The sequence below is a fragment of the Erpetoichthys calabaricus genome, chromosome 6 (assembly GCF_900747795.2).
Source record: "Erpetoichthys calabaricus chromosome 6, fErpCal1.3, whole genome shotgun sequence".
Classification (NCBI taxonomy): Eukaryota; Metazoa; Chordata; class Cladistia; order Polypteriformes; family Polypteridae; genus Erpetoichthys; species Erpetoichthys calabaricus.
In genome coordinates this window covers 196,554,743-196,571,684 of record NC_041399.2, presented here as the reverse complement: position 1 = coordinate 196,571,684, position 16,942 = coordinate 196,554,743, and the positions used below count along the sequence as shown (strand labels likewise).

General features: G+C 34.7%; 1 protein-coding gene across 4 annotated transcripts in view; it reads right to left on the bottom strand.

The window, feature by feature from the left end:
• Positions 1 to 124: 124 nt before the first annotated feature.
• Positions 125 to 16,942, bottom strand: part of gfus.1 (GDP-L-fucose synthase, tandem duplicate 1) — a 36,213-nt gene continuing 19,395 nt past the window's right edge. For 3 of the 4 annotated variants that reach the window (XM_028804258.2, XM_028804262.2, XM_028804261.2), the window contains 9 exons: positions 15,255 to 15,369; positions 13,812 to 13,940; positions 12,684 to 12,757; positions 11,248 to 11,381; positions 10,470 to 10,534; positions 9,988 to 10,054; positions 9,682 to 9,761; positions 7,140 to 7,239; positions 125 to 3,797 (listed from right to left, as the gene is read on the bottom strand). In XM_028804258.2, the coding sequence (XP_028660091.1) occupies positions 3,742 to 3,797; positions 7,140 to 7,239; positions 9,682 to 9,761; positions 9,988 to 10,054; positions 10,470 to 10,534; positions 11,248 to 11,381; positions 12,684 to 12,757; positions 13,812 to 13,940; positions 15,255 to 15,369 (820 nt within the window). In that variant the 3' untranslated portion in view covers positions 125 to 3,741. The remainder of the gene's footprint in view (positions 3,798 to 7,139; positions 7,240 to 9,681; positions 9,762 to 9,987; positions 10,055 to 10,469; positions 10,535 to 11,247; positions 11,382 to 12,683; positions 12,758 to 13,811; positions 13,941 to 15,254; positions 15,370 to 16,942) is intronic. The other variant, XM_028804259.2, reaches the window with a different exon arrangement.

Genomic DNA, 16,942 nt, shown 5'->3' with positions numbered 1-16,942 from the left:
CTGGAACTTCCATACTACACTCTCAGTAATGCTGTTTAGTGTTAGTCATTTTTATAAGTAGTTTTAAATATAGGTTTACTTGTATATAGATGAAGTTAACACAGACAACATGATAATCAAAAAATAATGTTTATTTTATATTTACACCAGTTTTAGCTGATTGCACAAATTTGACAATGCTACAATGCCCATAACCTAAAAATCTGTCAAGTTCCTCAAAAATGAAATGGCCGAATACAAATGTTTCCAGACATTTAAAATTGTAACATTATTTGTGAAGGACAACAGTACTCTGAAGATTGTGTATCACACATCAAGACCCGTTTTTCAAGTCTTTTAAAAGAAGGAACAGAAATGATGTTTTACAAAAGATAACAATGAGATTAGAAGCAAATTGACTGCATATACAAACAAAAATATAAGAAAAATCAACAAACTTGCATTTGTGTGAGCAAACAGCACTAAACCATTAACTGTGATCCAAAAATAACTACCAACCAACAAAGATTAGTGACATTAAAAAGAGAACAAGGAGGGTTTCCAATCTTGGACTGTAGTAAAAACTACTGGCACACTCCCAGACCATCTCCACCTCAGCAGCCAGTTCCTGCTGTTCTTTAACTGTGTACCTCATAGATTTCCTCATCCTGTCTTGTATGACATTTCTGAGGATTTCTTTAAGGTATTTCTAGGATGACAGAAGTTTAGCACTTGTTGGAATTATTTTCTTGTTTCCTTTCCAACAACCTAAATGGAAAAGTAAATTGCTGATACAGACCGGTGCAAATGGGGCCATCTTAACTGTTAGTTTCTGTGTGATTGGGCAGCAGGATAATTAAACGGGAAGCAAATAAAAAAAAATGTACAGTAATCCCTCGCTACTTCGCGGTTCACTTTTCGCGGATTCACGACTTCGCGGATTTTATATGTAAGCATATCTAAATATATAACGCGGCTTTTTCGCTGCTTCGCGGGTTTCTGCGGACAATGGGTCTTTTTACTTCTGGTATTTGCTTCCTCAGTTGGTTTGCCCAGTTGATTTCATACAAAAGATGCTATTGGCGGATGGCTGAGAAGCTACCCAATCAGAGCACGCAGTTAAGTTCCTGTGTGCTGCTGATTGGCTCAGCGACAGAGTGCTGCATTAACCAGGAAGTCTCATCTCACTCATTCAGAATTAACGTGCTCTTGCTACTGCATTCAGGGGATTATCACCTTCATCGTCATCATTTTTACTGCACAGCATATTCATCACCATCATCACGTCATATATAGCTATGTGTACTTCGCTATACAGTAAGTGTAAACTTATCTACCGATTTCATATTGCTTAGCAGTTGTCCCTGTTATTAATAGAGTAAAGGGTGGGTTGTAAACAATACAGGGAGGGTTTAAAAACGTCCAAATACACATTAAATAATTAAATAAATATGGTGTCCCTACTTCGCGGAAATTCAGTTATTGCGGTCGGCCTTGGAACCTATCTCCCGCGATAAGTGAGGGATTAGAGTTGTGACTCTTAATAGGTGAAATAAAACTAAACCCAAAAACAATTACCTTAAATACCTGTAATTACCTTCTAATAAACACAGAATATAGCTGGAATGAATACATACCAGTAATGGCCCTACAAGAACAAGAATGAAGACCCCTGCCATAAGGATATCCTCAGAAAAATAAAATCCACAAGATGAGAATGTCTGACCGCAGGGTGAGGGGTGTGCTATTAAGGCACAAAATTCAAGAACTTGTTTCATTAACAGCAGGAACTGTCTGTTGGTATAAAAACCTGTAATCACTGCATCCCCCAGGATGAAGACTGGAGACCTCTGCTCTAGTATTAAAGTTGTAAATTTCACATGTAAATAAAGATTTCCCCAATAATCACTCAAGATAGCATGATCTATAGTTCTTACAGTAAAACAACTGATTAATAGGTTTTATTGTAGAGAGCAATAGATGAGGGGTCCACAAAGTTGTCCTTGAAGGCTTGTAGAGACTGCATATTTTTGTTCTTCTAAATGAGAAGTCAATTACTACTCAAACATTTTTGTTCATTTTAGTTGTCTTGTTTAGAGTCCCCAACCTTAATTCCTCCTTTAAGTCCTAAACAGCTACATTCGCTGTTTTTAATGATTCCTTATTAGCAATAGGATGCAAACGACAAATGAACCAGCAGTGTGCTTCATCTAACTTGCTTCCATTGACCATATCTGGTCTAATAATATTTGGGAGGAAACTGAAAAGAAAAACATGAAGGACTAAGAATTACTGATCAACTTTAGTTTACAAATCATTTGGATGATATCCTTAGAATGGAAAAAAAAGACATGAGCTGACACGGCAGAACAATTACACTAAGCACCCATATAATCACATAAGAGCTGTTAATCGCAAGGATTGGATTCTAATTAACCAATAATGTTGAAGCAAAAAGCTGCACCCACTATAGCCATTCAGGACTGGCTTTGCAGACCTCTGCCCTACACTTTAGCTCAAGTACATTTATTTTAGAAATATATCATTTTTTTTTAATGTATGGCCAACTGTTACATGGGTAATTTTGTATAAAAACATATTTCAATAATGTATGAATGTTTTACCCCTGATTTTCATTAGAATTATAAATCATACAAAATCTATTGGAAAAGTAGTAAATGAAATCACTCAACATAACTGTCACACAACGTTATGCCCTTAAGTCTTAGATGGGGTGCCCTAAAACCACAAACGCCACCAGTATTTACACAGCCATGGCCCACTACCTAAAACCGCACAGAAAGCAGCAATTGCAGTGACAACAGTAAATTAAAGGCTGTGACCAATGTGTGGTGTTGAAAGGAGAACAACTTGAATACCTGAACTGTAGTCGGCTTTTCTAAATACATAAGCAACGGCAAAAATGCTTATAGTAGTTAAATTAGTGGTTAGTTTGTTCATCCTGCTATAAAGCAACCAAAACTCGCACCCACTTCAGTGGTAAACACTACCAATGTGGGGAAATGATAATGTAAACAGCACCTACTGTCACTGTATAAACTGTGCAGTCAGGGCCCCCCTTGTACCTCTGTGAGCCCAAGGATCATTTCGGAGTTATTTGATTTTTGTGCATGACAATTGTTGTCGAAGATTAACATTTGTTGTTGGCCGCGGTTTCATAAATTTGTTTACATCAAGGAACAAGTGGATACAAAGTGTCTCTCACCCTAATAAGCTGCTTTCTTTACATACACTGATATTTAAGTACAGTATAAAACCAAAACTCTAACGCCTCCTATATTGTAACAACCAGCATTACTAGGTCCATCTTTAGTAGGCATACTTCTATTGTTCCTGTAACAACACGTAACTTGTTCCAACAGAGTCATTCAGCTTTAAAGTTAACTTCCGACATCATAAAGGACTGCATGAGTGAAGGCACACACTTTCACATTTTTTAATAACAGACTAGAGAACCCTGGTATTCTAAATAATTAAGAGCATAACATAAAAACTTGAGAATTCACACGTATAATAAAACCCTCCATAAAAATGAGCAGGATCCAAAACACACAGCGAGAGGAGTTTCTTCATAACTGTTCTCCTTAAGGACAAAAACTGATAATATGGTCAGAACATCTTAAAAAGGCTTTACTTTTGCAGCAGAACCCTAGAAATTCTTGCAAAATTAAGCCACAAGAACTCGTCTCTATTTTTAAAAGTTTTAATTATATACAAAACACATCATTACAACCTTTTAATTCATTTTCTAGCTGTGCTGTAGTTGTCTTCAAACCATCTACAGGTTTCCTTCACCGCTGGAAAAAAAAAAATAATCACAAAGATAGGTTAGCCTAATTGCCATCTACTACATGGATAGCTAGTATTCACAAGATATACAAACAAGACCTCCCAAATATTAAATGCTCCATCTTATACTGTGTTGTCCAAACAATGAATGTCGACACCTGAGGAGTTCATTTTTTATTTAATTACTACATGTTGTTAAACATCTATAAACCCTTACTGAAGTTTTTTCCACATGAATAAGCTAAAAGAAAAATGTTTAACAAGGTAGCATAACCTAGAATATTTTTAGTTGAATGAGGAAGTGTGTGTTTATTATATAAATATATACTGTGTTACACACACACAGTAAGACTCCTGGTCGGACTTTAACTAAAATGTGGCAGCATGTTTTTGCTTTGACTCCTGCTGCAATTCCATTTCAGTAGGTCTCTATCAAATTACCACACCAGATGGTTCCTATTTTGTTCTAAGCTGTAAAGGGGTTACCTGCCCACTGCCATCTTTAGAAGAAGCTGCAGATTTTTTTTTTATTATTATTATTTATTTTTAACGGGACTGAGCTCTGATTTGGCCACTCTATGACAGATAGCGGTGTGCCCCAGATGTTATGTGTTTTAAAGATTACTTTTTCTAATCAATTTATAGCTTTCTTTCAGAGGGCAGCAGGTCTTGCACCAACACATAATAACGTGAAAAAATTAATTTGCCACCATCCCCCAGCACGCTAACAGTGTAGAATCTGAGTTATCAACAATATGCAGTCTTTTTTTAACATTTTATAGAGAGTGATGGCCAGTATGCAGTCTCGGTAGCGTTCAACATTTACCTTTGTACCCCCATGATGTCAACGTTTGTCTATACCTATCTAGAAAGCTGCTATATGTGCAAAAATGAATTTTATCTTTAAAATTTACCTCTGTATACCAAAACTTAGAAAGGACAAATAAATGTAATTTAAAGTTTTAAACACCAGCCAATGAAACATTTAGCAAACTTCCTAGGCTATTCTTAGTTTGGGAAATTTTAGAGTAAGTTGAATGAATGAATGAATGGTTCATATCATTCTGCACATGTATCTTGTAAAAATCAATGATGATCATAAGTCCCTAGGTTATTACACTAGGTTCTTGTCTATAAGCCGGACTCGTGTATAAGCCGGAGACCAAAAATCATACGAATTTTTAAAATAAAATCTTATTATAGATAAGCCGGACTCATGGATAAGCCGAACGTACTATAACCCAGGGGTAGGCAACGTCGGTCCTGGAGTGCCACAGTATGTGCAGGTTTTTGTTCCAACCCAGTTCCTTAACGAGAACTCAATTATTGCTGATGAAGCACATATTGCTTAAGTGACATTTTAATGCTTCATTTTAGTGGTCTCGCTTGTTAAGGTTCTCCAACCTTAATTGCTTATTTCAATCTTAAACTGCTGCATTCAGTGTTTTAATTGCTCCTTATTAGCAATAAGATGTAAAACAGGGGTAGGCAATGTCGGTCCTGGTGAGCCGCAGTGGCTACAGGTTTTCATTCCAACCCAATTGCTTAATTAGAAACCAATCATTGCCAATCTCAGACCTTATTTAATTTTATGGTTTGTTAGTCTGTGCAATGTAAGGCTTTTATATAGTAATTTTTTTTCCTTTCCAAGGATATCATCCAAATGATTTGAAGCCTAAAACAGATCATTTTCAGTCTGTCACATTGTTCTATTAAGTGTTTTATTAAATCAAACCGTGCATGATGAACACACAGAGATGTAATTGGAAAAAAGCTAGCTGGAGAACTGCTGGCTGCTTTGTCTTTTACATCTTATTGCTAATAAGGAGCAATTAAAACACTGAATGCAGCAGTTTAAGATTGAAATAAGCAATTAAGGTTGGAGAACCTTAACAAGCGAGACCACTAAAATGAAGCATTAAAATGTCACTTAAGCAATATGTGCTTCATCAGCAATAATTGAGTTCTCGTTAAGGAACTGGGTTGGAACAAAAACCTACACATACTGTGGCACTCCAGGATCGACGTTGCCTACCCCTGCTATAACCTATAACTAATAGAAGGGAGGGAGATCAGTGGTCTCACTCGCACCCATTTAATTTCTTTAAGGGGGGAGAGAGTGTGAGATATTGGCGTCTCTCTCACTCCGCGGTTGGAGCGGCCGGAGCGCGTTCTTTCAGCTCTGGGCGTCGCCGAGTCAACACGCGCGCGTAGCGGTCATTTAAATTGTGATTTTATATGTAAGCATATTTAAATATATATCACGGATTTTTTGCTGGTTCGCGGATTTCTGCGGACAATGGGTCTTTTAATTTCTGGTACATGCTTCCTCAGTTGGTTTGCCCAGTTGATTTCATACAAGGGACGCTATTGGCAGATGGCTGAGAAGCTAGATTGCTTACTTTTCTCTCACTCTTGCGCTGACTATCTGTGATCCTGACGTATGGGGATTGAGCAGGGGGGCTGTTCGCACACCTAGACGATACGGACGCTTGTCTAAAAATGCTGAAAGATTATCTTCACGTTGCTATTCTTTTGTGCAGCTGCTTCCTGAAACGACATGCTGCACGGTGCTTCGCATACTTAAAAGCTCGAAGGGCACGTATTGATTTTTGACTGAAAAACAAACTCTGTCTCTCTCTCTCTATCTCTCCCTGCTCCTGACGGAGGGGGTGTGAGCTGCCGCCTTCAACAGCTTTGTGCCGCGGTGCTTCGCATACTTAAAAGCCAAACAGCCCTATTGATTTGTTTGCTAGAGATTGTTTTCTCTATCTATGTGACATTCTGTGCTCCTGACACGCACTCCTTTGAAGAGGAAGATATGTTTGCATTCTTTTAATTGTGAGACAGAACTGTCATCTCTGTCTTGTCATGGAGCACAGTTTAAACTTTTGAAAAAGAGACAAATGTTTGTTTGCAGTGTTTGAATAACGTTCCTGTCTCTCTACAACCTCCTGTGTTTCTGCGCAAATCTGTGACCCAAGCATGACAATATAAAAATAACCATATAAACATATGGTTTCTACTTCGCAGATTTTCTTATTTCGCAGGTGGCTCTGGAACGCAACCCCCGCGATGGAGAAGGGATTACTGTATAAGCCGATATTCTATTTTTTCATTTTCACAACTTTTTAGCCTTAGATAAGCCGCGGCTTATAGACAAGAACTTAGGGTACTATTAAATACATTTCTAACAGAAAAGGTATAATCAAACCAACTCGGTGACCAGTTTAGCCAATTCTTTCCCCAATTCAGGTTTTATAAATTATTTTCAATCTGAGGTATAAAGATGTGACTAGTTTAACTTAAGTTATTCAATGAACAGGCATATAGTAGAATTTTGTCTTTACCTTGTTGAAAAGAAGTAAATTCAAATGCAGGACGGTATTTACACAATTTCTTGTTGCTGGCTGTTTTCTTAAATTGACCATCTGATTTTGTCACATCAAACTATTTCAAAAAAGTTAAAGATGTAAAAGACTGGTCTCCTTTTGAAGCAACAGTATACAATTACATGTTGAGAATGCACATCTAAGTAACATGTATGGTTTGCTTGTAGTGATGCTTGCTGGGTCAATAAATCCAAATTATTACAATTAAAATGATCTTAAGGAACGGAGATGAAGTTGAAGATCACAATTTATTGAAATTCCTATTCACACTGCTCTCAGTGACAAAAAGAATCTTTCACACACACAAGTAGCTATTAGTTGAATAAGAGAGGAACATACAACACACATGAATGTATGCTTACGTGTGACATGAAAAAGATACAGGATGAACCTTTGCAAACTGAGATGCTCTCTCAGCTGTCATATGAATGCATTATTTAATACTTTTAGAAGTCAGCTTTTCAGAATAAAGCTCATGATGATAATATATTTTACATACTGGATTAATGAAAAGGATGCAAAGAATGCTAATGCTCAATATATTTACAAATTGAGATATGGAACAATTTTGTGCAGTGGTATTCAAATTAAATGCCATGCCACAGTGTTTTATCAACCACAGCCTCCATATATTTATTGTAAAACAAAAAAAAAAAAAAAAAAAAAAAATCACAGGACCAACTGCTTCTCTCTCACAAAAGTGGCAGGCCACTACTTGAAGAAATGCAGGTTTGCTCTTATCCAGACCAATTAAGGCTTGATACAAATGTACAGTACTATTTTACACTGTACATATTTTCTAAAATATCTAATCAAGTAGCTCCACAATGAACTGGAACCCCAAGCATGTTTTGTTCTAGTCCATTGAATGATGCTGCCAGGAAAGGCTCAAGCCCCTCCAAAACTTTAATCTGGATTATTTAGGCTTCAGAATATTATAACTGAGTACTCTTTACTCAGGGACTCCTTTTTTCATTGCCCTGTATTTTTCAAATAAAAATTGGTAAGACAACTGAATTTGTGCAAAGTAACAGCATATGAGTTGTTGTTCTTGGAGTACAGCACATTCTGTGTAAAGTCTTTGTATTAATAATAATTTTAAGAAGTGTCTGGTATTACCTTTATTTTGTGCTTTTTTAACCTTGTGTTTCACAAATTCATTTGTTCTTCCTTTAATATGTGTTTTGTAACCCAAAGAGTCAAACTTGAGAATTTTTACATATTCTGAATTTGCATTAAAATATCTACTTGGAATTGGACAATAATTAATTAAAAGGAGCTCTTAAAGCTAGTAAAATAAACAGGTTTGCTTTTTAGGCACTGCAAAAATGAAAATGTATGAATTGGTCAGTTTTGGAAAGCGTGTTTAAAAACGTAAAGAAATAAAATCCTAAACTGAGGCTCATAATTTAGGTCCAAATCTTCACATGCACATTCAGAGGTTCATATTTTTTCCTTGTTTCTGTTTTTACAAACACTTTTGTCTCTTTCTTAACTTGCATCTTTGGTTCACTTGCTGCCACTGGTTCACTGGTATCTGCACTTTCTATTCATTTTCTATTCTATTTCCCACACTAATCTACACTCCATGGGTGACAGGGCCTTCAGCTGTATAGCACCCAGACTCTGGAATGTCCTACCGAAATTAATCAGGTCAGCTGACTCCATGAATTCTTTTAAAAAAACAACTCAAAACTCATCTGTTCAGGAAGGCTTTTAGCTCTACTTGACTTTATCACCCATCTCTCAGTTTACTTCTCTGTCAAGATGCTCATGTAACCTGTATGTGTGTGCGCGAGACCATCAATTATGTTGTCCGTTAGTCTTTTTTTCTCTGAATTCACTGTTGTAATCTTCTTTATTTATTTATCTGGTTTGTACAACGCTATATACTGTATACCCTGCCGTTCTTCTTATATTCTGTAAGTGCCTTGAGCATGGGAAAGGCGCTACATAAATAAAATGTATTATTATTATTATTATTTGTTAGCTTTCTTAGCCATCAATATGCTGCTCTAATCAGATCTTTGACTAATTAATTGCCACTAGCACCTATCTTGCACACCTGGACCTTATTTCTTAAAATAAAGTGAAAATTAAATGAATGCATGGAGATCACATTCCACTATCTGCAATGCCAGAGTGCAGAAATCAAATTATGTGACATGAAATACAGTTTATATTGAATGTAGTTTGTAGGGCTACAGTAGTTTAGTTTCATGTGATTCTTGTAGTAAAGAGTCGAGTTTCTTTAAGTGTTTTATAAGATAATTTCTCATTCTGTGTTTGTAGTATAAAATGCAATATACATTTAAGTACAAAATGCATAACACTGCAGTGGTAACAAGTGCTGAAAACTACTTATAGGTTACTAATTTTTTTTTTGAAAATCTACATCATAAACCATTAAAAGTTTTAAATAAATGTAACTTTTTTGAAACATGCACCTCCTTGTTTATCCAAAGTTTTATGTATTTCTAACACAAATCTCAAAGGATACAATAACTTGTCCTTCAAATCCCATTGCCTCCACAATGCTTTCGGCCGCTTCTCTGATTGAAACTTCATCTTCCTCTCCCACTAGAAAAAGTTACTTATATTGATGAATAGAAGTACACTTAAATATGTATTTTGAAACCAATAGGGGAAAATATTCAATTAGGCACAAAAAGAACTGTTAAATTTTTCTAAAACTTGTACTTTGGAGGAAGCATTCCTTTGTCATATTGATGCCCTCAAACATGCAGACTATGCCGATTAAATGTGAACCATTAACATAAATATGCTGGTACTTTGGGAGTCTTACCTGAGAGTATAATAGGGTCAATCTCCGGATATTCTCTCAATACCCAGATAAACAAACGCGCCAGATCCTGTGCAAAAACAAAAAAGATAAATTTATGAACATACCGATGTAGTATTTTTTTCCCCCCTTGTACATCAGAATCATTATTCAAGTATAGATCACCACGGCACGGACACATTCCCAATTCAGATGTATGCACTACAAGATGCTTTAACCAAATACTAAAATACTGCTTTCTTTTGAAGCTGCTGCAAAATCAGTATTTTTCTAAGAAATTTTATGATGTATTGTTTAGCACTTCATGCACTTTTGTTTGGGTCATTAAACAGACTATCCTAACTGGTATGGTTAATTCTCTTATTCTGCCTGTGCTAACTGAATATTGCATGAAGAAAATAAAAACATGTTTTGGAGATCACTATAAAAGATACTATATTGTATAAAATAAAGATTGGTTGATTTAGACTGAATATTTAACATACCAAGGAGTAGATGAACTGACGCAATGGCTTTCCAGACCCCCAAACAATCAATGGAGTACCCTGTTCTAGGAAGGAGAAGGGGAAGAGAGTGACAAAAATTGAAACACAACTTCCAGAGGAAAAACCTGCTAATTTGATCAGGCGCCTACATGTAGTCATCAGGCTTCATAACAAACACTCGTCATCATCTATATTTTACAATCTGTATATTGAAATAACAGTCTATCCTGTCTTCATTATTTTCTGGTATACTTCTAAATGACTATTTTAGTTACCTTTAGTCAAAGATCTTACTTTAATAACCACCAAGGTTATACACTGCATCATTAAACTGCTTTAATCTTGTTTTAGGTTAAAACTGTACTCAATGTTTCTCTGTGTTTACTTTTATAAGCTTCAGACATATCAAGTTTTTCCCTTACAATGTTAAAAAATGTCAATTTGTTTCCATAATTTTCTTATTCATTGAGGTCTACCACAAATTTTACAAAATTATGGCTACTCAAAGACTATAATATTTTTAATGCTTACCATATTTAACCTAATTACTAATTTTTTTTCCTTTGTTGCACAAGGAAATTTCATAATGAAAGACTAAAATTAATTTACTTAATAACTTAATACATTTTTTTAAATCTCCATAACTCTTTATGAAAGAGATAATAAGGATAAGGAAAAAACTTGTATTTTGATGTCCTGAAATTGCAAGTAAAACAGGACAGTAAACTTTGTGGGACAGATAAACACTAGAAAGAATGACAACACAAACTGAACTCACTTTTAGCTAGATAGGTTTTATGGATTAATCCAGGCAGAACATGGCCATCGTCAATGTTAAAGTTGTCATGAGGTCCAAACACATTTGTTGGGATAACAGAAGTGAATTTACAGCCATGTTGCTGAAAGTATGCCCTGCAGGTAAGATCAAAAGTATGTAAAGATTAAACGTAAGCAAATCTACATGGCAGTTTCCATGGGTCTGAATTACACAATAAGGAAAAATGATGTGTGTATTTCTGTGACTGTAGAAGTTAATAAAACAAATTCAAATAATCATACATACAAAGTTAATCCCGAGTGATCAGACAACATAGACAGTACTATAAAAATTCCTTTTACAAAAAGCATAATACCCATCATTTTGTGCATAAATTTTTCTGCACAGCAGTGTCTAGCTGTAACTAAATATATGGATATACATACAGTGCATTGGTGACCATCTTACATGATTGCAGTAATAGAAAAAGTCTGAATAAAGAGACAAACAAGCACAAAACCTTGCTCCTAATTTTTTTTTTTTTTTTTTTGCATTTTAGTCTTTCAACATAAAATTGGACAACTTTCTAATGACATAAACCTCCTATTAAAGGCTCCAGTCAGCGGTAAATTAATTTCACATTCACACAGGTATAATAAACTTGATGTAAATATGACAGTAACCCCTTTGCATACTGAAACTGCATTAAAGCAAACTCTACTAAACTACAGGTGGCAAGGCCTGTGTGTTATTTTTGATGGGAAAGTTGTTCTATCGTTGTCATATTAATTAGCAATCTTTCTAAAACCTGTACTGAGAGATCCCTATCTGGTCATCATATGCTACTTAAATTTATATTAAGTATACATACCAAATCATTGATTAATGATCTTCTCCTTTACTCTCATGGTAATTGTCAAAAAATGGTGAGGTTTGAATTCATTGGGGCTAACTGCAACCAGGTCTGGCTATGTTCAGTTGGATGATAATCACTCAAACAGTTGACCACAGGTATATGATAAACAGGACAATACAAGTATTGTACAAATATATTGAGAAACCAGTTAGAAAGGAGTTATATGTTTACTCCAATACTCTTTATCTAATATTCTATTTGTCTAAATGTCTGAAGTAATTCATTGTGACAAACCTGCAAAATGAGAGGATTATCAGGAGAGGGAGAAGTATTTTTTCACAGACCTGTTTATACAAGTAACAAAATGTGAACCTTACAATCCTATGTTGATCTTCAAACCCAGCATACTAAAAATCCTTTAAAACACAAGTCAACCTCCCTAACCACTCTATGCTCTACTTGCTTAGAACAGCAACATAAATACCAACACAAGCACAAGATCAAACTTGTTAATATAGGACACATTTCTGCATATACTACTGTATATATTGTTGCAGCCTAGATGAACTTCATAATTATGAAATACAAATACACTCTATACCTGTTCTGCACATCAATCATCCTCTTAGCATGGGAGTATCCAAAATTAGAGCTGTGAGGAGGACCATTATGAATCTATAGGAGTTTAAAAAAAAAAAACATATCTTGCATTATATTCTTAAAACATCCTGAACATAAAAAATCTGTTTCCAACAGGTTTTAAAATATGTACAGTTTAGTTTATGGTGCAAAGTCAGTTATTTACAGCAAAAATTCAGCATTATTTATATAAACAAGTTACTATACTGTATACAGATAATGCAGCAAAACTGCCATGTGAATACAATAAGCATGAAACGTAATTGCACCACAAAGAAAAGTGAGGTCTATGAATAATGCAAATATTTAGTGGCAGAACATTATATATTATATATATATATATATTCCTAAGTGTGTTTTTTTTAAATTGCAACTTGAAACCAGGGCCTGGTGTGACATTGCATCAGTCTGCATGACAAACATTCATTAGTGCAGAAATCTGACTTTCTTTTATAGTTTCCTGTAAACAAGTTGCTAATTAAATACAAAGCAGAACAAAAATTACCACTTGCTTTGAATTTCCCTTTGCAGAATAACTCACATTGATTGATTATTACTCTTACATATTGTGCTTATATTGTATTTCCTTTATAAAAGCGTAATTTGCCAAGTTTGTTGTACTTTGTTTTTCTTTTTTTGGTGGAAGAAATGAATAAAAAGACTATTAAAAAGTCAAAGAAATGCCTATTAAGTCAGGCAACTTATGTAATGAAGTGGGTTTAGTTAAGTTTTACTAACAGGTAAGAAATCAACTAGTGTACTGTCTGGAAAGCAAAAATATCAAATGATTTTGTAAGTGCTCTGGTGTGTTTGTGGCCTCTGCACAACCATAGCATGTTATTATATATTTAAATATATGTACTGTATATATGTTACTAATATAAAATATGGATTGATAATGTGGCATATGTTCACTAGAAAAATCTTTCACCTCCCCTAAAACTGAGCTATGCTACAAGGAAACTAAAAGCACCATAACAAATATAAAATCAGGTCCAACAGTTGATGTAGCCCTAAGTGAAGCCAGTCCTATCCAACATCTAACTACACACCATGTTCCTATTCTTAAAATTTTACCTCTATAACTCACCATAGATTCATCAATGGGGTATTCAGTTTTGTCTGGGAAGATGCAGGTTGAAAGACAGGAAACAACCTTCTGAACTCCTAACTTATAGGAACACTGCAGCACATTATCGTTTATAAGCATATTTTTTCTCTGTAGAAACAAAAGTAGGCACATTTTTTTAATCAGGAACATGACTGGGCAGCCTGGTTTACTAAAAGTAATTTTCCTTGATATTGTCCTGCTTTAACATTTTTTTTTTGTTTATATCACTGTGCAAAGCTCCTTCTCATAAAAATGTATTTATACAGAAAATAAGTGTTAATTCTGATTAAGTTTACATTGACCTACATTCATTCATAATCTTAACCTGTTTTTTTTCCTGTCATGTCTATAATGTAATAATAAGTTACAAGATGTACACGTTACAAAACACTCTGATGCGTTCTGAGGATTAGTTTACTGTTGTGAAAGTTGGAGTTTTTTTGTTTATTTCATCAAAAAGACAAATATTGCATTTGTTTAATAAATATTTTTGCAATAAGTAATATCCAAAAATGACAGTGATAATTACATTTACTTACATATATTTAGTAGACTGCAAAAAATGCATGTCTTTAATAGCATTCTGTATAATCATGTAGTCAAAAAAGTTGACAGGCTGAAACAGCTTTTAAAGATATCAAATTTCAAATGCAGCGATGTAAAAATTATATTCTTTATACTATGCTTAGTTGTTGGTTGTGCTAGTATGTAACAGAGGTTTATGCAAGCAATTGATGGGACAGCTTCATTCTACCGCCATTTCAATTACTTCATCAGAAGCAGCTACTGGATGGGTAACAGAGAAAAATATTCAAAATAAACACACTGAAATAACCTCTCTTAAGATAAATTTGAAAGTAAACATGAGGTAGCACAGAAGGTTTCTCTGTTGTAAGATATGGTTTTTAAAACTAAGTTGGAATTTATCAAGTTTCAAAAATGTAAATAGTGCTCTCTGTTCAAGATATTAGTATAAATTTAAACTTTCCCTGCAAATTTCCTTGAAAAATATCTAGTAAATTTCAACAAAGGCAATCCACTAGAATATATGAGAAGTTTCATGGGGCTGGCCATACAGACAGATATGATAACAGTTAGTGCTTTTCACATTTTTACAAACACACCTAAAATGCATTTCAGTTTGCTTAACCTCATACTGTTGAAAAGTCAGACACAGTGCTATTTTTCTAAGTGAGAGCAGAGTATATAAAATGGAGAACTCTGTTTTAAATAGGGGATCTCAACTGACAACAAGAACGGCAAAATACTGTAAGAGTGATAAAATGGAAGAAGAAGAAAACAGATTGAAAATAATATAAATATCTAATATAAAATATTAAAGTATCACTTATTGGTTTAGATGACAGTCCTACATGAGTACAAAGAAAGTAACTGAACAATAATGAAAACATACGCACTTACCCAAAAATCCAAATTGTACTTCATGTTCCTAAAAAGGCCTCCCACCATTGCAGCCAAATGGATGACATGAGTAGGCTGGTATTTTTCAAACACAGCCCGTGTGGCTTCTGCTTTCCTTAAAAAAAAAAAAATCTGAACTTTACAAGTAATGTACATTAACTTATTGAGTTTTAACGTTATGAACAGAATAATCTGTTATAATAATGTTACAATAAAATTAAGTTTTATTTTCAATAAAAGGCAGAGTTCCAAAACAAAATACACAAAAGGGTCTATCCACTTTATTATCCTCTTCAATTCAGTTTTTGGGTTGCAAGAAACCAGTTAGGCAGCTGAGGAAACTGCCTACCTTAAGGAAACTCAGTCAGACACAGACATTGCTGTACTGGGCACTAAACAGACAGGCACCAGGTCTGAATGTACTCTTCCTTCCCTTAAAAAGGCAAAATCTAACCTGGTCCTTGAGCACTTGGCTCTCAATTATATTTGCTGTTTTATCTTTTTAAAATTCTCATGATAACCCACAGCAGTCTTACTGTGTAAAGTTATTAGTTCCTTGATACTTATTTGTCTGTTCATAAGCCACTGTTACAAGTAAAGGCCATCAAAATGTCAGATGTTTTAAGTTAAGCTCCTTTTGAGTGATCATGTAAAAATCCATACTAAACACTCAGTGAATTAAGTAACTTTAGATTAAACAGGATATTGAGCTGAAAAATCCATGTTTGTCTTGAACATAGAATATAGTTGGTAGAATAATGATTTTTCAAATATATTTTCTTCATATGGCTTCCCATAAACTAGTGCAAGACTTGCCTAAGAACTGATCTTTAAATAACTTTCAGCACTCTCCATTCAAGCTGTCCTATTTGAACAATTATTAACCAAGCCAGCCAAGATACTCCTTTTCAACACTCCTGCGCTACTGCTCTTTTTAATAAACTATGATTTATTTAAGGAGAAAAAGGTTCAGTCATAATTTACCATGATTTTTAACAAAACGATACATTGATTTTTTCCATGGTGGTGCTGTGTGCTTGTGTGTGTGTATATATTACACACACACACATACACACAAGGGGAGACCCAAAAATTCTTATAATCAGAGAGTTGGGGGTAGTTATCAACTATGCTACTAGGTATCCCATACCTACAGTCTTGTTAATTGGTCTACCAAGGGGCACTGTTGAGTTGACCAAGATGCATAGTTCTGACATTTATTCAACAATTGTGTATGTGACTTAAGCAGTTTTTTTCTATAAGCCAAAACATGTAATTTTGAACACCAAGACAATGATCATGTTTTTTGACATTAACAGACTTGTTAATAAAGAGTTTCCCCGTGAACAGGAAGCTAATCTGCAACGCTAAACTGCTAAGGTGTTGGAGGGAAAGCATCAAGAAAAAAATGTCTGGATCAGTGGCACACGCAAAACAGGATTTTGCACGATGAGGGTACACCTGCACACACCACATTATCCGTCAATTACTTTTTGACCAAAAACAACGATTGTTACTTCACATTTCTCACAATCACAAAATGTCACTCCTGGTGACTTATTTTTTGTACTCTAAATTAAAATTTAGACTGAAAGAAGACAATTTGCTAGTATGTTAGAAATTTTGGGAAGAAAAAAATTGCACAAGGCTCTAAACACAGTAACAATACACAAGTATAGGAGATGTTT